At 43.6% G+C, this 24120-nt stretch overlaps 1 protein-coding gene across 3 annotated transcripts in view; it reads right to left on the reverse strand.

Annotated features, from left to right (window-relative positions):
- Window positions 1-6768: 6768 nt before the first annotated feature.
- Soat1 (sterol O-acyltransferase 1) overlaps window positions 6769-24120 on the reverse strand; it is a 46221-nt gene continuing 28869 nt past the window's right edge. For 2 of the 3 annotated variants that reach the window (XM_006496719.4, XM_011238778.3), the window contains 12 exons: window positions 23216-23275; window positions 21042-21149; window positions 19890-20172; window positions 19168-19246; window positions 18362-18443; window positions 17949-17994; window positions 16365-16494; window positions 14454-14551; window positions 12814-12912; window positions 11508-11643; window positions 10865-11010; window positions 6806-9776 (listed from right to left, as the gene is read on the reverse strand). In XM_006496719.4, coding sequence (XP_006496782.1) covers window positions 9720-9776; window positions 10865-11010; window positions 11508-11643; window positions 12814-12912; window positions 14454-14551; window positions 16365-16494; window positions 17949-17994; window positions 18362-18443; window positions 19168-19246; window positions 19890-20172; window positions 21042-21149; window positions 23216-23275 — 1324 coding nt within the window. In that variant the 3' untranslated portion in view covers window positions 6806-9719. Of the gene's footprint in view, window positions 9777-10864; window positions 11011-11507; window positions 11644-12813; window positions 12913-14453; window positions 14552-16364; window positions 16495-17948; window positions 17995-18361; window positions 18444-19167; window positions 19247-19889; window positions 20173-21041; window positions 21150-23215; window positions 23276-24120 lie in introns of all 3 variants that reach the window. The other variant, NM_009230.3, reaches the window with a different exon arrangement.

The following is a 24120-nucleotide window of genomic DNA, read 5'->3' on the forward strand; positions in this document are numbered from 1 at the left end:
ACAGCCTAGTTCTGTTGTTCAAGTCACTTCTATGCACTCAGTTCGTGTTCGTAAGTGCGGTTCATCTTAGTGTCAGGTAGCTTTCTATGCCAACAGTAGCTGAAGGAGAAGACAAATACCTGAGCAGGACTTTCTCACCTAGGCTAATGGAGGTTACAAAGAAAGAAATGGGCCCCAATTTGCATTTGCAGTAGCATCGGCTCTCTAGCATTCTCTCTAAAGAATCTACTGATTGTAGGAGCAAGCACATCATGATCAGTAGTTGGCAACAATCTTCCCATTGACGCGCCTATGGAAACGAGCACAGAGTAACTCTGCTCACCCTGCATGACCTAACTGTTGCCACCCATTCCTGCAGTGCAAGGGAGATGGGAGAAATCTCTTCAGAGATTGTGTCCATTTATTGAATCAAATGGCTATTCATTGTCGTGCAGGGGCAAAGGACAGCATGGTGGGGGGGTGGGGGGGGGTGTCGGTTTATGAAGGTTTAGGGTCCACTTGGACTCAAGTTAACCAAGACTGTGCATCTGGCTTGTGACGTTGATAAAACAGTTTGTAGATTGAACAAGAGAAAGCTCTTGTGGGTGTGCCACACTCACGGTTGGCATGACTGCTCACTTTGATTTTATACTTTTAATTCTTTTAGGTTATGTATATGTGCTTATTGTGTGTGAGGGAAGATGCCCCAGAGAAGAGGGAATCAGACCCCCTGGAGTTACAGGTGGTTGTGAGCCACCTGACATGGGTTCTAGGAACCAAATTCAGGTTATCTGCAAGAGCAGTCTGCCCTCTTAGCTACTAAACCATCTCTCCAGCCCCCAAATGTTGGTTTTAAATAATGCTGTTAGAATTGCAGGCTTGAGTTTCATTTTTAATGACAACAAAATCATTAAATGGTGGAATGTGGTGGATGGAACACACTTTGTAACCCCGGCACTGGAGAGATGGAGGCAGGAGGATCAGGAGTTCAAGCCTATCTTTGGCTACATAATGAATTTTAGACCAGCCTGGGCTACATGAGAAAGGAAAAAAAAATCTTAAATTTTAATTGAGATCAGCATATTTGTGCAAAGCTGTGTTCTCAGCATCGGTGTTTATATCAATTTAAAAACAAAACTTTGTACTGGAGAGATGGTTCAGCAGTTAAGAGCACTGATTGCTTTTCCAGAGGTCCTGAGTTCAGTTCCCAGCAACCACATGGTGGCTCACAACCATCTGTAATAGAATTTGATGCCCTCTTCTGGTGTGTCTGAAGACAGTGACAGTGCACTTATTTATATAATAAAATAAATAAATCTTAAAAACAAACAAACAAACTTTGAAGATGCTCTACATCCTGCACTATTAACATTCAGTCAGGATCTAGAAACCCAATGTAAAAATAAAATCGGCTAAGCATGGTAGTACATTCCTTAAGTCCCAGCCCTCGGGAGGTAGGGGTGGATCTTTGCGAGTTCCAGGCCACACATAAAACAAAACAAAACAACAACAACAACAACAAAAAACAAACAAACACTCCAGAGAAAAGGAGCCATGAGCGGAAAAGCTTAGGCATTCTGCTACAGAGCCCGACAGCTATGGAAACTCTCTGAGCTTTGAAATGTCTGATGAGGAGTCACTGTGCAAGCAGGGAGCGCTCACTCAGTATGTGGGAGGGAACAGGGACCTTCAACAACCGCTCCAGGGCCTTTCGAAAGTCACTTTCAATACTGTGGAGCAAGCTGATGCAGCTGTGAATGCAAGGCCACACAGGAAGAGTGGTGGGACCAAATAAAACTATCCAGAGGAATTTCTCAAAGACCAGGTGCACCCAGAACTGAAATAAAGATCTCTGTGGGTGGCATTAAGGGCTCCAAGGAACAGTTTCATATTGTTTTGCACAGCATGAAAGATTTTGAAGCAATTGACATCACGGTTGGCCAGGACAGTGAGAAGGGGTTTTGTTTTCATATCCTCCACTGAGCATGATATCCTAGATAAGATTATCATTCAGAATCAGACTGAATGGCTAGGAAATGAAGATAGCTCTGTCAGAGCAAGGGATAGATAGCCAGTGCTTCCTCTAGCCAAGGTGGTTCCAATGAGGTAGTTTGTGGTAATTTTGCCCGTGGCCATTTTGGTGGCAGCAGTGGTGGCCATCTCTCTTTCGAAAACTTGCTAATGATAGTGGTTGTGGAGGATGCGGCCTTGGTTATTCTGGAGGGATATATATGCTCAGCAGAGGTGTTGGTCATGGGCAGGGCTATGGAAAGCCAGGCAGCAGCTCTGTGGGAACGGCAGCTGTACAAGCCGCACAATGGAGGAGGCAGCACCTGGTAGCGGTGGTGGGAGCAGCAGTGACCTTTACATTGGCAATGTCATCAGTCATCAGCCTTGGGCAGTGATAGAAACCTCAGAGGCAGCAGCTCGGGCCCCTGTGATTGCAAAGCCCAAGACTTTGCCAAGGCATATAACTAACGTGGCCATGATGGTGGTGTGGTGGTGGACAGTTCTAATTACTTCCAGGAAACAAAATCTAACAGGAAGAGCCTGGGAAGCTATGGGTTACAAACCAGGGCAGTAAAGGTGGCAGGGCCTATCACTGAGATCTTTTAGAGAATACTCATGAGTACAGGGGGAGGAACCCCTCGAGGACTGTACTTGTGGCTAAGAATGTACCAGGGCTTTCTGCTGTTTCTGTACTTTGCGGGGTAGGGGGTGGGGTGGGGGTTACATTTTAGACTTTTATACCCATGCTGTTAGCTGATCAAGATGCTGAATGAATGGGTCTGTTAGAAGGGACTAGGGACTGGGAATGACTCAATGGTACACACACTCGCTGTGCAAGCCAGATCCAGCACCCATGGATGTGAGCTGTGCCTATTAGTGGACTCCTTTAATCCCAGCACTGGGGAGGCAGAGACAAATCTCTAGGCCAGCCTGGTCTATATAAGGTGTTCCAGGCCACCCAAGTCTTCAGTATGAGACTCTCATGACAATAAAAATGTGGCAGGACACGTGTTCCTGTAACCACGGTGATAAGGATAGAAGATCACCAGCCTCCTAGTCAAAGAGTTAGTCCAGGCTAAGGAGACTCAAGGGACCAAGGCAGCAGGTAAATGAACAGGCCACCCAATGTTCTTTGACCTCCATATGCACCCACAGGTGCAAACAGGCACACAGCGCATAACACTACACACACTGAAGGGTTTTTTTTCTAAATATATTTATTTATCACATTCTTCACATACGCAGTAGTTTGCCATTTTGTATATGAACACAAAATTTAAGAAGTTTTCAGTGGACTGGGAACAATGCATATTAAACAAATTTATCACACTAGTGATTAAAGATCTGCAGGAAGAGGTAATTGAAATTCAGGAGTAAAAAGTAAGTAAGACAACCAGAAGCTATGTTTAATCACACACACACGAACACACACAATTTAAAAACAGCTTTTTCTCCTGTGACTCCTGACATGCAGACCCAAGACACGAAGGCACAGTCCAATGGCAGGGCCTAGACCAGGGCTTCAGCTCTCTGCACACCCAAGAGTCGTTGATGTTCGGGCATTCAGAACATTCATTGTACCTCCAATGGCTAGATGTGGGTATTGCATGTTTCAACAATACTCAACACCAGTACAGCTCCCCATCAATGAGACACACACCACTACCAGACCCTGGGTGCCATCTTCTCACCTGAAGGAAAGTGCTCCAGCAGCGGGGCATGCTGAAGTAGAAATGGCCAATATGGCGGTGTAAAGAGAGAATAAATACACAGGGAAAGGAGGACAAGTCCATTTTTTTCCTGATTTAAACACAAAACAATTTGAGGCAGTTCTGAAAAATAATACACCTTTCCTCAAGTCTACATTAATCAAATGCATTAACTTAAAAGGCATTTACACAAGAAAAAAAGGTTCACTAAGGATTAAAAGAGTCCAGAACGGTCCTCCCAACTTACAGCTAATTGTTTTTATCTGCTGCTATCTCAGCTTCCTGTTGAGTTGAAGGTGGAGGAGGGCTCCAATCTCTCTGTTTCAACAGCCAGCTGTCTTTATTCTCTGTATAAAATGGGCTTTTATGTAATGTCTTGTCTGACAGAGGGCCTAGCGCTCCATTGCCGAACTGAAGCTGTAGGGACATTGCGCCCGACAAACCACAAGTGTCGCTCACTACTGCCCACAACACCGTCCAGCTCTTCCAGTGTCAGGGCCACCAAAGCCTAGACACTCAGAGTTCTTTGCCAATGTGGATAGTTGTACATAGCATTGGGGGGAAATTACGTGAAATTACCGTGTAACGCTAGTCAGCAAGACACCGAACCTTTATTAATCAAAGGAGTGAGCTATCTTCAAGTACGATATTGATTCTAAGGCTGGACCTCTAGCTCAGTGCTTGCCCAGCATGCACAAGGCCATGATGACTCCCTGATACAGCACAGAAAAGGAACTGATTCTGCCCCTGAAAGCTATAAAGCATTGCTTATGCTGTCAGAAGTCCTCAGGAGGTGCCGCCCACTCAATAATCCTAGGGCCCAGCTATGAAATGTGCACACTGGTTCTAACCACTGGGTGTCAATACCTACATAACAACAGCAGCAATTCTCTCCAGAAGCGGGTTGCCTTCCCCGAATGTTAAGGCAGATAAACCTGAAGTGATTTTGGAAAGACAAAACAGGAGTGATTGCCCATGACCATGTAGGTTAAGCTGACAAGGTAAAGGCTGGAGAGACGGCTCAGTGGTCAACAGCATTGACCTCTTTCCAGAGGTCCTGAGTTCAATTCCCAGCAACCACTTGGTGACTCATAACCATCTGTAATGGACCCAATCTGTCTGAAGACAGCCACAGTGTAGTCATATACATAAAATAAACGAATCTTTAAAAAAAGGAAAAAGATATCCAAGTAAGAGATAAGTGTGGTGATTCCGCCTGATACTCGGGAGACAGGCAGGGGCACTGCACCTGGCACAAACCCATCAAGAAGCAGGTGGACTCAACAATCCTAGGGTTAGGGGGCTGTTTTTAAGAGTAGCAGGAAGACTCAGGACCTTGCAGTTTTTAAGAGGTAGCAATCCAGACTCAGGTTTTAATTGTAGGGAGACTAAGAAAATGGTAAGTAAGTAAGGCTGTTTCTGCCAGGCCCAGTGCTCTGCAGCAACCCTATGAGGAAGCTCCCATCCTCATCTTACAGACGAGGAAAGCTGGCTCTGTAATGCAGGCAGCCTGTCCCTGCTCTCTCTTCTGTAAGTCCCCTGGCTGTCGGAATCCAGAGCCCCTGCATCAGCCACCTCCCTACTGGCTCTCAACCTTGGTGTTCTCAGGGAAGGAGAGAATCTCTACCAACCGAGAATCACAGCCCTATGTAGATAACATTGTGTCTGTTTTACCTGAAGGGGCTTGAGAGAGGGTCACTTGTAGCCAAGGCTGGTCTCCAACTTCAACTGGTTTTGTAGCCAGGAATAATCTAGGAGTTGTGATTCTCCTTCTCCCACCTCTCTAGAGCTGGGATTACAGGAGCTTGTCACCCCATCCGGATTACAAGTGCGCATCACCCTATCCAGTTTATGCCGTTGTGGCACTGATGTGTCTTGGCCAAGCCTCTCAACAGTCTGTGTGTGGTAGGCAAGCACACCCCAAACCCCAAATAACCCCCCCTTTTTTGAGCAAGTAAACAAACATTTATTAAGGAAAAGTGAGAAAGAACTCAAAATCCTCCAAGGAGGAATACCCACAACTTAGTTTTTTAAATGCTGTCATAAAAGTTTAAACTATGTATACCTTATGAGGCCTGTTACTACAGTCATATGACTTTAGCAGTGGTTCTCAACCTTCCTAATGCTGTGACCCTTTAATAGTGTGGTGACCCCTAAATCCATACAATTATTTCATTGCTACTTTGTAACTGTAATTTTGCTACTATAATTAATTGTAAATATGTTTTTCAGCAGAGTTAGGTGACCCCTGTGAAAGGGTCATTTGACACCCCCACCCATAGGTTGAGGTAACAAGCTGACAACCATTACTTTAGTTTCATTACCCCCCTCCCACAAACATGAAACTGGAATTGCCTCAAATTTTCTTATACCTGTGTAAAACAGTCATTTTTTTTTAAAATAGGCTCTCCTGACAACTAATAAATTCCATTTCTGTTTTTTGTTTTGTTTTGTTTCTTTTCCAGAGACAGAGTCTCTCTGTGTAACCGTGGCTGTCCTGGAACTCCCTTGGTAGACCAGGCTAACCTCAAACTCATAAAGATCCACCTATCTCTGCCTCCCAAGTGCTAGAATTAAAAGCATGGACCACCACTACTAGGCTAAATTCCATCTTTTTAGGTTATACAGACCAAGTGAGTGCTTTTCAAACATAATATGACTTGTCTAAAAACAAAGCTGTGATATTCAATTTTTAGACAAGAATAATTTTTAACTTTCAAAACAAGTTACATATCATAAATGAATTAGTTCTGTAACAATGTTTACAAATACAATTACTTCTACATTGTACTTTCTTTCTTAACCTGCCAACATCAACAACTTTTCCCTTGAATAGAAGGGAAACAGGTACATTTTCCACACTGCCAAATGCTGCAGTTACTGACAAGTTAAAAACAACCCCAGCTAGGCATGGCGGTGCACCCCTTTAAACCCTGCACTTGGGAGGCAGATCTGTGAGTTCGAGGACAACCTGGTCAACATGAGTTCCAGGATAGACAGAGATATGAAGAGTCACCCTGCTTCAAAAACAAACAAAGAACAACAGAAACAAACAGCACCAGAAATTCCAGTCTTAGTGTTCTAATAAAGTCTAACCCGAGGCAAGCAATGTTACCCAGGTAATTTTAATACATTCATCCATCAACAAAAAAAAACCCTAAACTTGCTCCCTCTCCCTCTTATCTGAGACTGAGAATAAAAATGTCCAACACATAAGTCGCACAAGGCCGAAGCAGACATCCAAATACAACGTGAAATGGCTGTAGAGACAGTAGTTTTCTTGGGTCACTTAAAATCAGTTATCAGCATTAATACTTCTTATAGAAAACACTAAACCCCTTACTTTGTAGACAAATAAGAAGTATCCTCAAGAGAAAACAGCTTTCTCCCATTGGCACAACACGGAATAATAAACAATAAACAAACCAGCTTGGAACACACTGCTAGCAAGAGGTTTGGTTTTATTTTCTCTTTAAAGAGTTCAGACATGGTTTGAAAAAAAAAAAAAAAAAAAAAAAAGACTCCTGCGAATGCGGCCAACGTGGTCATGGTTACCAACCCAATCTTCTTTCACAGAAGTGGCCACCTCGTTTGGGGTTTTGTATTTTTGAGGTTGTCCTAAGACGCTCTTTGAATGCTAAGTAGTTTGCAGTCTTACACACATTATTATCATCTAAAATCTTGACAGGAAAAGAATTCCTAATGAAAGGCCTTCTGAGGCAGCACATGCTTATATTATAAACTCTGGCACCTGAGGAGGCTGAGGCAGGAGGATGTGAGGTCCACACTAGCTTGGTTGCAGAGAAAGACCTTGTCTCAAAAAAGAGTGGGTGAGGGGGAAGGGTGGCCATGATCAGTCCAACATTGGAATGGAGAACTGCTACAAAGTAATGCCCTTTCCTAAAAATGCATATCTAGTACTTCAAAGAAAGGGACACCCCCATCCCCACCCTTACCCCCACCCCCACCTCTGAAATCCCATCCCCTTGCTTCAGAAGCCTGGCTTATAACCAAGTCCCTGGCCGGTCTGTTCCCTCATTATATTTAAAATGCCATTACACACAAAAGTAACCAGCTTGTTTTAATCTTTAAGTCACAGCCTTAGCAGGGCGGTGGTGGCGTACGCCTTTAATCCCAGCACTTGGGAGGCAGAGGCAGGTGGATTTCTGAGTTCGAGGCCAGCCTGGTCTACAAAGTGAGTTCCAGGACAGACAGGGCTACACAGAGAAACCGTCTCGAAAAACAAAAAAACAAAACAAAACAAAACAACACACACAAGCCTTTACAGACTTATCAAGGGGCTATGGTTCTGTGACAACACAGAACACTATTGTTTGGGAACAAAGAACTGACAGAAACAGCCACTATTCATCCCCAGCAGTGGTCAATAGGTAGGTAAGGAACCTGGAGACCTGTGGTCCTAGCGGAGAGTGATTATAAAAGAGCCCTCCAGATCTCGTGAGACTCAAAAGTGATTTTTAAAGCCACTCTGAAAAGACTTCCCAAAACTGTACGGATGGTTGCCAGGAAACCACCAAAGTGACTGTGCCATGGGATTTTGTGTGTGAGCAACTTGTACGGCTCATTTCTTTGGGCAGAAGGTTTGAACTCTGTGGTCCGTGGTACCTTTCTGATGCACAGTCCTCGCACACATAGGCTCACCCTTGCACACAAGCACAGCAGGTCCTTCTGACACACCAGGTGAGGAATGAGCGCCTCACAATTTGCAAATGTCACATATGAGTACATGTCCTTACAAATGATCACATAGTCATTTATTTCATCTAAAAATATAAAGTATAATGACTGAGCAGATGTTTCAGAAGCCAGCTTCTGGAGCCTTAGGAGCCATTTTGGGATTATTAGTAGAGAAAGATTAATACTTCCACTATGGACTCGCTAGTCTATAACAAGGAAAGTCACTACGCATTAGACAATAAAGCAATTAGACCAAAGGATACTTCTAAGTAACTTCAAAGAAGTTATAACCTAAAAGTTAAAAAAAAAAAAAAAAAAATCTTGGCCAGGCATGGAGATGTCTTCTGTGATCCTAGCACTTGGGACACAGGAGGTCAGGGGTTCAAGACCAGTCAGGCTACATAGCAAGTTCAAGACCAGCCTGGGCTACATAGCAAGACCCCACCTCTAAAAAACCAAAATCAAACCAACAATAATAAAATCTTCCACAGAACTTCTATGGTAGCACAATTAAAAACACATGGGCAGCTCAGTGAGTCTGTATTAAAATGACTTTTGAAATTTCAAAAGGAAATGTCTTTTTTCCCTTTCTACTTCTGACCCTTGAATTTGTACTAGCATTGAGTTCAAGGGGAACACTAATCATTTAAAAGAATCACAACTTATACAGAAAATGGAAAACAAAACAGTAGACCAGAACTTTCAGAAAAATACAGTGGAAGGCCTGGGCTGTGGCTCAGGGTGCTGTCCCTGAGCGAGACCCTGGGTTCCACTCCTAGCACAGAAGCAAAGCAAAGCAGAATAGCAACAAAAGAGACGAGCAGAATGCATAACAAGATTATCTTTGGAAAATAGGGTTTTTTTTTTCTCTACCAAAAATAACAAAATTTCTTTCTTCTCAATTGCACTAGCATACCTCTTGATAATGTGCATGAACAAAACTTCTATGCTCAGAGATACAGAAATGATGTCTTCCTAAGTGTTTTGGCTAACTCATGGTCAAGATATGTTTAGTCTCTGGTTGGATGGAATCAAGGAAATAAACAGATAAAACTACCAAGGCTTGACCTGAGATAACCCTGCAAAAATCTGCCATTATCTCAACTGTCAGTCTCCTTTCTCCCCCAAAGGGAACAAAACAAAACAAAACAAAAAAATCACGAAGTGGGCTTCCCACAGCCCAACTCCAGGTGAATCATCAGAAAGGATAGAGAGCCCCAAACACCGCAGTGTGGGGATTCAGTAACCGCTGAAGACGGCTGGCTCGGAATCAGGAAGAATATCCAATCTTCAATGGCAAGCAAGGAGGCAGAGCCAGGGCTTCTAAAACACGTACCGACAAGTCCAGGTCCGCGGCCGGACATAATCCAGAAATGTAGGCTACGAGGGGAGAAATAAGGGAAAGAAGAGTTTATGTTTATCCATGGTGCATGTGGATTAGGCATGGGGTGGTACAGGCCGGCCGTCAGCTACTGTACTTCCCTGAGCCACCTCCCAGCATCTCCGTGGCCTTTAAGGTATAAGACATCCCCTAATCCAAAAGGCTCTGAGATGCTTTCACTGACAGCATCTGAACTCAACTGAAGAGTTTGCCAAGAAGTTTCTCAATCTCAGTAACCTGCACTCAGCTCCACGGACTGCAGACCGAATGGTGAGCGGGCACTGTCTCTCGGCATCCTGACAGTTACTTTAGCAAAACTCAGTTTGGGTCTAAAGTCTAAGTAGAGGTCAGACTAGATAATAAAGCATATGCATATGACTGCTAACGACCCACTCCAAGGCGAAGTACTCTGTGCAAAACTGGAAAGATGGGTCAGACAAAACCCAAGCACAAGAAAGACAAAGAAAAAAAAGAACGGGGCTAGAGTGATTAAGAGCCCTGACTGCTCTTCCAGAGGTCATAAGTTCAATTCCCAGCAACCACATGGTGGCTCATAACCATCTGTAATGAGATCTGATGCCCTCTTCTGGTGTGTCTAAAGACAGCTACATTGTACTTATATAAATAAAAATAAATGAAAGAAAGAAAGAGAGAGAAAGAAAGAAACGGAAAGGAAAAGGAAAAGGAAGAGGAAGAGGAAGAGGAAAGGAAAGGAAAGCAAAGGACAATACAGAAGCTGTGGTCCAGACTCAGTGTGGTCTGACAGTTAGAAAAGCGTATCACTCCCAGGGGACAGAGGTGAAAAGCATCCTGCCCCAGAGGCAGGGATGCATGTGTCCCTGGGAGAACCCTGGAGATAGAAAGCCACAGGAGGTAAGAAAAAACAAAACAAAGAATCTGTAGCACTGAATGAAGGAAGTCAAAGGAGCAGGCTTGCAAGGAGACCAGACTGGGAGGTAAACTGAGGCTTATTTCCTACCCCTCCTTTCAAGCAGGCCTCACTCTCCACTACTGTACTACCCTCCGGAACATCACCCACACCCTTACATCAGGGGCAATGGACACCCGAGCTGGGCTGGCAACTCACGTTCTTCAGAGGACAGTGCTGGCGGGCATACCACTCTTGAGAATAAAAGCACAGAATGAGTCCATAGCCCAGGAACAGAGAAGCCCAAACCATGATGTTCCAGATTGGCCTTTTCCGACTGTCGTTAACAATGAAGTTAAAAGCCACTGAAGTTAGAAAGAAAACAAACACACAGTTATCCAGTTGCAGCCCACCAGGGCTGAGGCTCAGATCCAGGCTGTGGCTGGCTCCCAGCAGTAGGCTCTCATATGCATCTTTTACCCTGCTCCCTTATTCTACAAATAAATGATGCTTAACTACTGAAATGTGTCAGCTATCCCTGCTAATTATCACTAATTATTAGGAAACCAACTGTATTGAGACGGAATGAAAACACACTTCATGGCATTATTCTTATGGGTTCCTCTTTACCCGCTCAGGAGTTGCACAGTGACAGTGTTTACCATTGGTTCCCAAATGTGCAAACACCTGTAGACACAGCTGCATGCAATTACTCAAAGTCAACACTCTGACCCCCTGCTAAATGAACGACCTTGAAACGGTGCCACCATCTAGCTTTGCTAAGGTGACTTCCTGGTTTCCCTCCCGTCTCGCTTTCTCCTTTGGGACACCAGCAGCACAAGCAGTCGGCTGCGTCACTCACTTCCAAAGAACATGAAGAGCACGAAGAGCACCGGGTAGAAGTAACTCAGGCAGATGGCGAGGGCATACTCGTGCACCACAGCCGACAGGGCGAAGACGGCCAGCATGGCGGCAGATTTGAACCTCTTCGAGAAAAACTAAGTCACAAGGAAAATATCAGAGTTAGTAACTTAAAAAAAAAAAAAAGTATGCACAAGCATTATGAGACATGATATCACCCGCTAAAGATACCTGCTCAATCGAATTCAACTTTTCAAACTACTCCTTAGGTTGATCCAAATCTATTAAAATAATTGCAATAACATGCTTAATGCTGTAGTTTGGATATGAAATGTCCTGCCTAAAGCCTTGTGTGCTGAGGGCTTGGTTTCTGGGCTGTGGTGCTAATCTGGAACGTTCTGGAAGCATTATTCAGCCAGGTTTCACATGCTACGGGCTAGTCTTGTTTGAGCTTCTGATCAACCTTTACCTCCTCCTTCAAAGTGCTCACAGAACCACACCAAGTTCAAATTTCAATCATCAGAGCATGGGATGCTGTGCAGAACACAGAGCAGGCACCCTTTCCAAAACTAAGTCTTTTTTTTTTAATGTGAATACACTGTCACTCTCTTCAGACACACCAGAACAGGGCATTGGATCCCATTACAGATGGTGTGAGCCACCATGTGGTTGCTGGGAAATGAACTCAGGACCTCTGGAAGAGCAGACAGTACTCTTAACTGCTGAGCCAGCCCCCAAAACTAAGATTTAAAAATGAGACTTGCCTCAGCCCAACATGGGACTTCACTGTGTGAGAGAGAGAGAGAGAGCTCACAGCTTTAACATATGCCTCCTCCCTAAGATGCTGTCAGCCACGGAGGTGGATGACACACTTGCTTAACAATGAAAACTGTTTCGGAGACACCCGTGCTAACCAGAAGTACAGACTATACCTAATTACTCTGACTATAGTATGCTCCAAAGCATGGCTCACATAAACCTGTCTCTGGTTGGAGAGATGTAAATTCAAATCTACTTTTAACAAAGAAACCAACCCAAATGAAAGTGTGTGTGGTAGGCAGAGGCAAGAGGATCTCTGCAAATTTCAGGCCTGCCTGGTCTACAAAAGAAGGAAAGAGGGAGGGAAGGGGAGGAAAAGGGAGAGGGAGAACAAGTGAGGGATGGTGAGAGTGTGTGTGTGGGAGCATGGAGGTATGGATAGAGGGAAATTATTTGCTACCCAATGTGGGTTCTGAGAACTGAGCCATCTCCCTAGGCCCTCAGAAACCCCATGTCCTATGTATCATCAGCTAGGTCTTGCTGTTTACCCAGAGCAGGTCTTTGTAAACATAGTAGTAGAGCCAGTCGTGCACCACCACGTTCCAGGTCCTGTAGTAGTTGGAGTATGATGTAGAGTTCCACCAGTCCTGGGGGGAAAGAGAAGCTGGAAACTCACACACAGAGCAAAACCCTGGCCATTTCCAAAGAGTACACAAGCCTGGTGTGAATAAAGCCTGCAGCACATTATGATAAACTGTTTGTCCACACACTGAGGCTACAAATCTCAAAAAGAAAGTGGGCACTTAATATTAATACTCACACTACATATACATATATATATAGACTAAGTCTCAGAGTGCATTGTTCATTATCAACATGTTATAAGGAAAGATACAGTACACATTATAACTTATGTTTGCCATGACAGAGCCAGTAAACTTCCTCTCCACCTTGTTAAACATATGAGAACTGAGCACACATGGAAACAGACCAACTTGGACCACTACGGCAACATTTAATTATAAGGGAGTGAGTGAGATGGGGTCCCTTTTATATTCTGGACTCCAATTTGGAGGTAAGACTAATAGAATCAGATATCTAAAATTTGCCATCCACACTGACTATCTTTGAGAAGGAAGTGGTAGACTTGAAGTCAAGACAGCACAACTTGACAAGGCCAGCGTTAGCAGGCTAATACCGCTGGAAACAGAAAGAATACCACTGACAGTGAAGGAAGCGACTTCCCTTGTGAATGCTCTAGTCTCAAGTGACTGACCCACTGAAGCCACTTTATAAAAGTCAAATGGCCACTCTGAAACAGCGATGGCACCAGCATATCCTCTGACAAGCACTTTCCCATTGCAGTCACAGTATCTTTACAAGATCCCACAAGCACTCTACGCTCTTGTGCAGGTGGGTAGAGGGAAGGCCGAGGGGTCTTACTCTACTGCAGCTCAGGCTGGCCTGGAAACCATGGTAACTACCCTGCCTCAGCCTCCTTAGTATGTAACAGCAGCTGGGTTATACCTGTATCAGAATTTCAGACTTAACATTGGTAAAACTCATAGAAAAGTATCTTCCGGGATTTGTATAAAAAAAACCCTCAATACCTAACAATATGTAAATAAAATGGGACTTGAGGGCCAGTAGGATGGCTCAGCTGGCCAAAGGGCTTGCTGCTAAGCCTGACAGCCTGATTTCTATCTCTGAACACACATGAACTCTGTGTTACATGTGTGCCCACTCCCTACCCCAACAATTGTTTGTTTTTTTTTTTTTTTTTTTTTTTTGGTTTTTTTTTGGTTTTTCGAGACAGGGTTTCTCTGTGTAGCCCTGGCTGTCCTGGAACTCACTTTGTAGACCAGGCTGGCCTCGAACTCAGAAATCCTCCTGCCTCTGCCTCCTGAGTGCTGGGATTAAAGGTGTGCACCACCACCGCCCAGCCAACAATGTTTTAAATGTATTAGAAATGCCAGGCATGGTGGCCCATGCCTTTAATCGCAGCACCGGGGAGACAGAGGCAGAGGCAGGTGGATCTCTGTGGGGCCAGCCTGGTCTACATAGTGAGTTCTAGGACAACTACACAGAGAAATATGTATGTTTCAATTTTATATACATACACACACGCACACACATACATACTCGCACACACACACAAAGTATATATACTATATAATGCATACAATACCTTATAAAACATCCTGTCACCAAAGCGTAACATCTCAGCAAAGGCATTGAGCCAGCAGTGCAAAAAGGCAAAGAACGAAAGGAACAGTATCAAGACACCTGAAACAAGAGGACAGTATGAAGGAAGCCTTTCCGAGCAGCTTCCCCACCCCACCCCCACCCAGCAGCTTCTTTAGCCAGCTGTCATAAACACGCCAGTGAGTGTTTAGCTGGGACACTGCCACGAAGCCTGCTGGGGTTACAGCTCACCCAGTACAGAGGTGATACAGTGCACCTTGGAAAGCTGGGTTATCATTTATTTATTTATTTATTTATTTATTTTTACTTTAAAAACATTTACTTCTATGTAATTTTAAGATAAAATAGATGGCTCCAGCCTAATTTAAAGAAATGCCTGACCATGCAGCTGAACTTGTGCCCAAGATCCTTTAACTCTGCCCTGTGTGCTACGAATACCAAATACAACAGACTTCCGTCATTCCAAGGTGCCCTGGGCCTGCCTGTCTTCCTTCCTTCCTTCCTTTTGTTGTTGTTGTTTGTTTGTTTGTTTTTCGAGACAGAGTTTCTCTGTATAGCCCTGGCTGTCCTGGAACTCACTCTGTAGACCAAGCTGTCCTGGAACTCAGAAATCTGCCTGCCTCTGCCTCCCAAGTGATGGGATTAAAGGCGTGCACCACCACTGCCCGTCACCCTGGGCCTTTCTATCCACCTTTTCTATATGAAAACCTTCCCACCACTTTCTACAGACAATATTTTGTAATTAAGACAGTTTTTGTTAGTTGGGCATATTTTCCAATGTCCAGTGTTAAATGTCACCTCTGACATGAGAAACAAAGCCCACAGTCACTCTCTTTATACAAGCACTTATTGTACCACACGGTACTGTAAGATACCCACTGCAGGCTCACCCACTTGATTCACTTCCTCAGAAGGATGTATTTGGTGGACAATATGGGATAAACTGAAAGTGGCTTTAAAATTCGGTCCTTGGAGCTGGAAAGATGGCTCAGTAGTTAAGAGCATGGACTGCTCTTCCAGAGGTCCCAGGTTCGATTCCTAGCGCCCACATGGCAGCTCACAGCTGTCTGTGACTCCCTGTCCCGAGGCACTGGACACCCTCTTCTGGCCTCCACAGCCACTGCAAGCACATGGTGCACATACATGCAGGCAAACACTAATATACACAGTATATAAATACATTTTTAAAAATCTTAAAATATGATCCTTAATCCCACGGAGTTCACAGTCAAATGAGTTAGGTTACCCAGGGGAGCGGTCCCATTTCAGGAACGAAAGGTGAAGACAGACAGTGCTAAATATTAGCAAGTGGAGACAAGATGGCTAAGTGGAGGAAGCGCCCCAAAGTGAAGACTGTCTGCACCATCCACACCTGCGTCCGCAGCATTGGCACACAGTAGGAACATTTGTGTCACCAGGTAAAGCACATTGAGTGAATGAAGCTAAGAGATAAAACCTGGTGGAAAGTGTGGACAGGTAAGCAATGGTGGCAAATTAAGACTTCAAAATGTGGCCAGAGCATCCAGTGTCCCCACTGTCCCCAGGGGCCACTCTGGAGAGTGCTAAACCATTACAGTGTTTAGCATCAGGAGGAGGTTACCAATGACTTCAACAATGGGTATTTCAAGGTGACACTGAGAGGTTACAGAGAAGTGAATAGAAAGAGGAAGACAGACGTGAATGTGGACTTCCCACATTGGGGGAAGCAGACTTGAGCAGGAAGTGAAACTAGAAAGGCATCTCACTTGTGGGGCAGACTGAGAGACGGTGGATGGGTGTGTGTATAGCTGAATTCACAGGAAAACCAGGGAACTAAAGGCACTGACAGACAGCAGCTTCCTGCTTTCTCCTGACTATCTATGTGGATGGACAAACTGGGGAGCACCCAGGTTACCTGGCAAGATGGAGTTAAACACACACAGGACCAGGACACGAGCACTGAAGGGCTCCTGTTTGATATTCCGGAATAGTGGGGCACAGAGTCTCTCAAAGATGTAGTACACATAAAACAGGCAGCCAAACACCTAAAACACAGTAAAGAAACCATGGCATCTTGGTAAAGGGAGAGAGGGGGCGTGGCTTCCTCCCGAAGAAATTCATGTATGACTAACAATTACACATAGCCATTTAACCCCAGTATACAGACGGCTACATCCTTCAGAGAGGGTATTCAAGTTTCATATCTACCATGGTTCTTCCTCATCATTTACTGAAGACTCTGTCTTGCTGTGAAGCCCAGGCTGGCTTCAAACTCAATAATCCCCCTGCCTCAGCAGCCTAAGAACTGGGTTTACAGACATGTGTTACCACACCTGGCCCAAATGGCATTTTTAGACAATTATCCAAGAACCTGTTTATGAACCCTAGAATAACTCATTTTACAACCAAGTATTTGATTTAAACAGAATTTAAAATGGGATTTTTCTGGGATTTTTGATTCTCAAAATGAGTGAGGAAGAAATGGGAAGTTCTAAGCAAGCAAACCTCACACATACCACTACCCCCCAGAAAAGGCAAGGGGAAGCCATCTAGGTTCTTACTGAAATAATCCAACAGAGTTACTTCAATTTAAATATTCTTTAATGAAGAAAAAGACCTTTGACACTGGCAAAGCACATACCATGGCCTGCGTTGAAGGAACTTAAAAAGCTTTAGTCTTGACAGAAAGCATTCTTAAGCTGGTTTTGTTGTTGTTGTTGTTGTTTGTTTGTTTGTTTGTTTGCTTGTTCTGAGACAGGGTCTCACTATACAGTCCTGGTTAACACGAGAATTCAAAGATGCCCCTGCCCCTGCCTCCCACGTGCTGAGATCAAAGGCATGAGCCACCAACCCTGGCTCATTTTAAGTAGATTTTTAGAAAAAGAGCCAGACTTGATGACACATGCCTTTAATTAAGCACTTGGAAGGCAGAGGCAAGCAGATTTCAGTGAGTTCAAGGCCAGCTTTATCTACATAGTGAGTTTTAGGGCAGCCAGAGCTACATAATAGAGAAATCCTATCTCAAAAAAAAAAAAAAAATGTATAGGGCTGAAGAGATGGCCCAGGGGTTCAGAGCACTGGCTGCTCTTCCAGAGGACCAAGGTTCAATTTCTAGCACCCATATGGCAGCTCACACCTTGGTCTGTAACACCAAGGCTTCTGACACCTCACACAGATAATATGCAGACAAAACACCAGGGCATATAGAATAAAAATAAATTACATATATTTTTAAAGGGGCCCATTTGATTTTGTTGTTGTTGTTTTTCTTGAGATAAGGTTTCTCTGTGTAACCCTGGCTGTCCTAGAACTCGATCTGTAGACCAGGCTAGCCTTGAACCAAGAGACCTGCCTGCCTCTGCCTCCCAAGTGCTGGGACTAAAGGCGTGTGTCACCACCACCTGACAAGAAGCCCATTTGTTAAAATAAATAAAAATCTTAAAAATAAAAAATAAAATATACCAATCAATAACACGTTAAGCAGTTTTTAAAAAGTTACCTGTAAAAACTGCATAGCGACATAACCCCATCTTACAGTAGGAGTCCTGAAAAGAAAGAGAAAAAAAGGTTTTTTTTAAAAATAAGCAATGAACTCTTTCTGTTGTCCTTTTATCTACAATGTCAAGAACTGAATAATGGTTTTCTACACATTATATCATTTATGGGCTGGAGGAGTAGTTTAATAGGACAGTATGCCACAAAGCCTTGAATCTGATCTCCAACTCCCCCCTCAATTTTAACAACATCAAAATTATAACAAGATTATGTAATTCTACCAAGAATTATTAATTAGCACTGCCCTGTTAGAATGAGCAGTTTTCTCTGTAGCCCTGTATGGACAGCCCGCCTCCAGCGCTGCCCCTCACTGGGCACCTCTGTGCCCCACACACTTCCTCCCCCTTTCATGGTTACCTTGGGTAGTTGTCTCGGTAAATAAGTGTAGGCGCAAACAGGAAGTACAGGTACTGGTTGACTGTGGGTAGTGGATCTTTGCCTAAAAAAGGAAAGCTATTGGATTACAAGATCTTTGACTTGACCCAGAAAACCAGGAGAACCAAAGTCAGCAACAAGAACAGGGAAGTGGGGAGGGTGGTGGCACACGCCTTTAATCTCAGGCAGATTAAAAATGGTTGGCAAAGCTGGGCAGTGGTGGGCTCATCTTTAATTCCAGCACTCTGGAGGCAGAGGTAGGCAAATCTCTGAGTTCCAGGCCAGCCTGGTCCATAGAGTGAGTTCTAGGACAGTGATAGTTACATAGAGAGACCCTGTTTCAAAATACAAAACACAAAAACCAAACCAAACACGCAAAAGAACGCAACAGGGAAGAACAGCCTGGCCTGTTGGCTCCTATTTTTCTTCCTGGTCTACTAGGATGACTTGTTTTTCACGCTATCGCCCAATTACTGCCAATCTCTCTAAGCCATTCCTGTGACTAAGATAAAAATTCCTGAGTGGGAAACAAGGGTTTGCAAGGTAAGCAGACACAGTGGGGTGAGGCTATTAACATTCCATGGATGCTCAGTTACAAGAGTCTGAGGATAATTGTTTTCATTGTAGAAAAAAGGACAAAACGGAATAGTCAGGAAACAATGAGTCCTCCAAATCAATAACAGACCCCAGGCATAGAATGCAGTACAGTCCCTACAGGACACAACGTCATCCCAGAGCCAGACAACGCGAGGCCCCATCAATAATCCACTAAGATGACAGTTACATACTTGATTTCTCCTTGGCTGCATTTAGTACTCGTGGGATATTCTCTCTGACAAATGAGTGAGCCTTCATTATCAAACGAATCTGTCAAAGCAGAGGGAACATGAATTTCCTACCTCTGTCTCCTATAAGTAACTCCAGAGCTACACAGGCTAATAGCATTCACACAAAAGAACTTAAATTTACATCTACCAACTCAAGTTAGCCTTTATAAAGTGGGGGAAAAAACTTCCAGATAAAGACATGACTATTACAGGTTTACTTTTTTAAAAAATGGGAAATTAAAAATCTATTTAAAAGAACCAGGTGTGGTGGTGCACCCCTTTAATCCCAGAACTTGGGAGGCAGGGACAAATGGATCTCTGTGAGTTCCAAGCCAGCCTGATTTACAAGTCTTTATAGTGAGTTCTAGGATAGCCAGACCTCTGTACAGAGACCCTGTCTCAAACAAAACAAAACAAAACAAACAAAAAAGTTCAATATAATGTATTTAAGGTCCAGAAAACTGAAGTAGAATGAACTTTTTTTAAACACTTCAGTTCTAAAGCCAGCCTTGGTAGAACATAGCTGCAATCCCAGGATTTGGGAACTGATGGCAGGAAAATGGGACTTAAGTTGGTATGCATGTGATACTTATGAACATGTATCCAGCATTAGCAACAGTATCAGATCATTATTGTTATGGGACTAAGCATGACATCATTCCCAGTAGCATTCAAATCCTTACCTGTTCCAGTATCAGAATGAACCGGGAGGCTGGTGGCAGTGTGTATGCTAAGACAACGTATGTTGGCACAAAACCTAGAACTCCAAGTTGAAAGACTAAGAAGAGCAAGCCATGGACAAGGGAATAGATCAATGGGTGAGAACTCTTGCTGTAACCGTGGGCCCATCGCTGGAACAGGAAATAGGGGATTGACAGTGTAGACAGGAACATGGCCCACCATGTCCAAATAACAGTAGGAAATTTGCCAAAAGCATAGGCCAGGAGATTGAACTCAAGTACCAGCCTGTGGGGGAGAAAAGAGAAAAAAAAAGTGAATCTTTGATATGAAATAAATTTATAGAACTCAAAATTCTCTCTCCCTCCCTCCTTCCCTTCCTCCCTCCCTGATATACACACACAAGCTTTTGACTTTTGGAAATAGTAACACTGCCAGCATGTCACATGTGTTCATTATATCATGGTTCACAGAACTAGGCTACTGAGCCAACATTAAATGTCCATCAATGGAGGATGCTTAATAAAAATGTGGTTTATATACATAATAGAAATTTTTTCAGTCTAAAGAATGAAGTTATATCATTTACAGGAAAACAAGTGCAACTGGAGAAAATCTTTTTAAGGGAATTATGTCAGCCTCAGAGAGATACATATTACATGCTCTCTATCATTTGTGGGCCCAAGTCTTTATAGACACCTAGGATCGTGTGTGTACAGGTGACATGGAAAGCAAAAGCAAACTGGGGCAGAAAGAGGACTGAGGGGAGGGGTGGGAAGGGAGGGAAGAGAGGAGGGCAGCCTCTTCCTCTATGGAAAATAAGTTCACTGAACGTTATATGCCTGCACAAAAGTGGCCTTCTGTAGCCCTGTATAGCGGAGCGCTGCTGCAGGCACCAGCCTGCACTTGGTAGGGGAGGAAGACACACCAGGAGCTCAAGATCACCGTCAGCTATGTGGTCAGCCTGAGCCTAGCTGGACCACTTTCTCAAAACGGATTATTAATGATGATGGCGAGGAGAAACGAAACTCTTCTCTTTCACTTTTAGGAGAGAAGAGACTCATCACCAATTCTGCTGCCCGAGAGGTTTTTTGAAGCTAGTAAGAACAGTTCCCTTTCCCCACTCTGTGAGCGGGCTAAGCAGCCTCTCGCCTGACCTTCCTTCATCGATGTAGTCCACGACGATCGTGCTGAGGACGAATAGGATGAGGAGTGCGATGAACATGTGGTAAATTGTTCTGATGTGGTCCACTTCAAACAGCTCGCTGCAAGGGTAGGCCAAGCGGGTCAGGGGTTAGTAATCTACATTAAATTCTGAAGAACCACGCAGCAAAGGCACTCTTACAAGCAGCTTACAAGACATGTAATCTACTTTCAAGAAAACTCTTTGAAAAAGAAAAAAAAAATTGAAAAACACTTTTAGTTCCAGCTGTGAGTTCAAGGCCAGCCTGCTCTACAGAAAAAGTTCCAGGACAGCCAAGGCTATCAGAGAAACCTTGTCTCAAACCAAAACCAAACCAACCCAACAAAACATAAAAGCTCAAAAGAGTACGTTAAGTCTGCAGCATACAGAGATTAAAGGATACAATCAAGGTGAAAAATAATGGATCCTTAAACTTTTTCTTTCCAAAATAGGAGTGACTCACAGAAGCAGCTTGGCTGCCTTAGAGGGACAATCTGCATCTAGGAACCCATCCAAGGCACGACTGTGTGCGCAAAGGCTAGTCTCTGACAAGGACTAACTCTTCAAACCCCGAGTTGTACTAGAGAGTTTCTGTTTGTTGAGGACAGTAAGCAGCTACCTCCCACCAACCTAAAGCACAGCCATTCCTAAACACCTCCCACTTCGGCTCCGGATGGCACTTCAGACTGGGCTGTTTTCCTTTTAACAGAAAATACCTTCTGGATAACTGCTCCCCAGCGAGCACCCTCTGTATCCAACAAGGGTTGCAGCCTTAAGCTTGGGAAGTGTGTGCCGCTTCTAAACAACTTTGAAGGACCTAAAATAGTCTTAAGCCTCTATTTAAAGGCTCGTCAAAACCTAATAAAAACCTAGAAAAGCAATTTCCTTGGTCACATTTCTTTCTTTCTTTCTTTCTTTCTTTCTTTCTTTCTTTCTTTCTTTCTTTTTTTTTTAAAGTTCAAGTCTATTTTAATTGATAATTTTTCTCTGCTCCTTTGCTTTCTCCCTCCATCCTTCCCTCCCTCCCTTCTCATTAATGAGGACTGAACTCAGGCAGGTCTAGGAATGCATTCTAACCCTGAGCTAGATAGAGCTAGAGCCCCTTTCATTTTGTTAAGTTTTCAGTAATGCAATTCTTATGTTTTATGTAAGAAGCCTGCATTTTTCTCCAGATGTAAATTTTTGAAGATCTCTCTCTTGAAACTATAACATATCCCAGTCTCAACACAAACAGAAATTAAAAGGCTTTGCCTTCTTGTCAAGGTTAGGAAATACATACCAATTTCCCCTATACAGTAAATTTTCATAAACAAGGTTCATTTTTAAACAAAGGCACATTATGGCACATGATGTAATTTTCACCAACCCAATATTCTGATGGGGTAAATTCCATCGATATCCCAGTGAACACAACGGCAAAGAAGAGACAGCCATCTCCCACCCAAAGTGCACCTTTTGTTTATGGTTCATAAATTAAGTCAGCACAACCCATTCATAACATGAATAGTAAAGAGATTAGGCCAGTGGTTCTCAACCTGTGGGCCACAACCCCTTTAGTGGGGTCACCTAAGACCATTGGAAAACATAGATATTTACATAACGATTCACAAAAATAGCAATGAAAATAATTTTATGGCTGCAAGTCAGCACAACATGAGGAACTGTATTAAAGGATCGCAGCATTAGGAAGGTTGAGAAGCACCAGATTAGATAGGCAGGGAGGGGTTAAAAGTAGTCTTGAGAAAACTATCAAGAGTCTTGATCTTATTCAATAAAATGAGGTGGGAAAACACATACATATTTAGAAGGCAGCAATTCCAAAACTCTCTCCACGTGGAGTACTTCTACTCTACCCTCTGAATAAACAACTCTTTGTAGCACAATTTCAAAGAATTTGTCAAAGGACAGATTGCTGTTTTTCTGTCTATCTTTTCCAGAGAAGCCAGATAGAGAACCAGAAGATGAGCAAGAAGGAACACAAAAACATCACCAAACTTCATGATTTATATGGACTTGGGACAGATAGAAAGATGGATGGGTGGATGACGGACGGACAGAAAGACAGGCAGAACAGAAACTCTATAAATCAGGACAGCTTTTTTTCTTCCCACATTCAATTGATAATTATCAAAAGCAATTATCACTCACTCTAAAAGAGACTGCCTTGAAATAAAAATCTTCCCTTGTTCTGGAGGTGCTCTCAGATCTCTGGAAAAGAAAAAAAAAATTACAAGAAAACCCAGGTAGGGGAAGTATGATAAGAAACTTGCTCCCATGAGCGAGGGCAACAGTGCTGCTCAGAAACATTTAATGGGTTCCTTCCCCTTCCACTCAGGTCTTACGCATGTTCTCCCACCACTCATGACAGTGAACAGAAGTGGGTGAGAGAAACCTATTTAGGAAGGGCCTATTTCAGATACCTAACTGAAGCCCTAGACTTTCTATATCCAGACCCCATCCTAAGACCCATCCTAAGAGCCTCTGAGGGATGCAGGGTCCCCACCATGCTATATACTGCTATTGATGTGTCCTCTACACTGTCCTGATGTTTGTCTACTTTTTGCATTTTATTCAATTTCTTATTCAGTGGAGAGTGGCACATGCACGTGTAGAGGTCAGAAAAGAACTCGCAGGAGCCAGCTCTTTCCTTCCTCCACATTAAACCCAGGACTGAACTCAGGCTTGGCAGTCAGCACCTTCTGCCTGGATGTTTGTGGAGCTCTTTCCTGTGGCAGAGAACTTACATCAACTCCTAGCAGCCTCCTGATCATGCCAGCTGCTTTGGGGTAATAAAAACTCACATTTTAGCACCTTATATACCATCTTACTTTGGGCACTGCTGTTGCTTCTCAAAACCCTTCTCTAGGAGACATTGGCAGAGAGCCCAGAACAGCCAATTAGCACATATTAGCCATTGATACCTTCCCTCTTATTTTTGGTGACTGAACAAATGAAAAAACACATCTTAACTAAAAGGCACATTATTACAAGTACAAACCGAATAAACTGTAACAGGCATAGAATGATGTGGCTAAAAGCAAGGACTCTGGATC

Source organism: Mus musculus, chromosome 1 (genome assembly GCF_000001635.26).
Source record: "Mus musculus strain C57BL/6J chromosome 1, GRCm38.p6 C57BL/6J".
Lineage (NCBI taxonomy): Eukaryota > Metazoa > Chordata > Mammalia > Rodentia > Muridae > Mus > Mus musculus.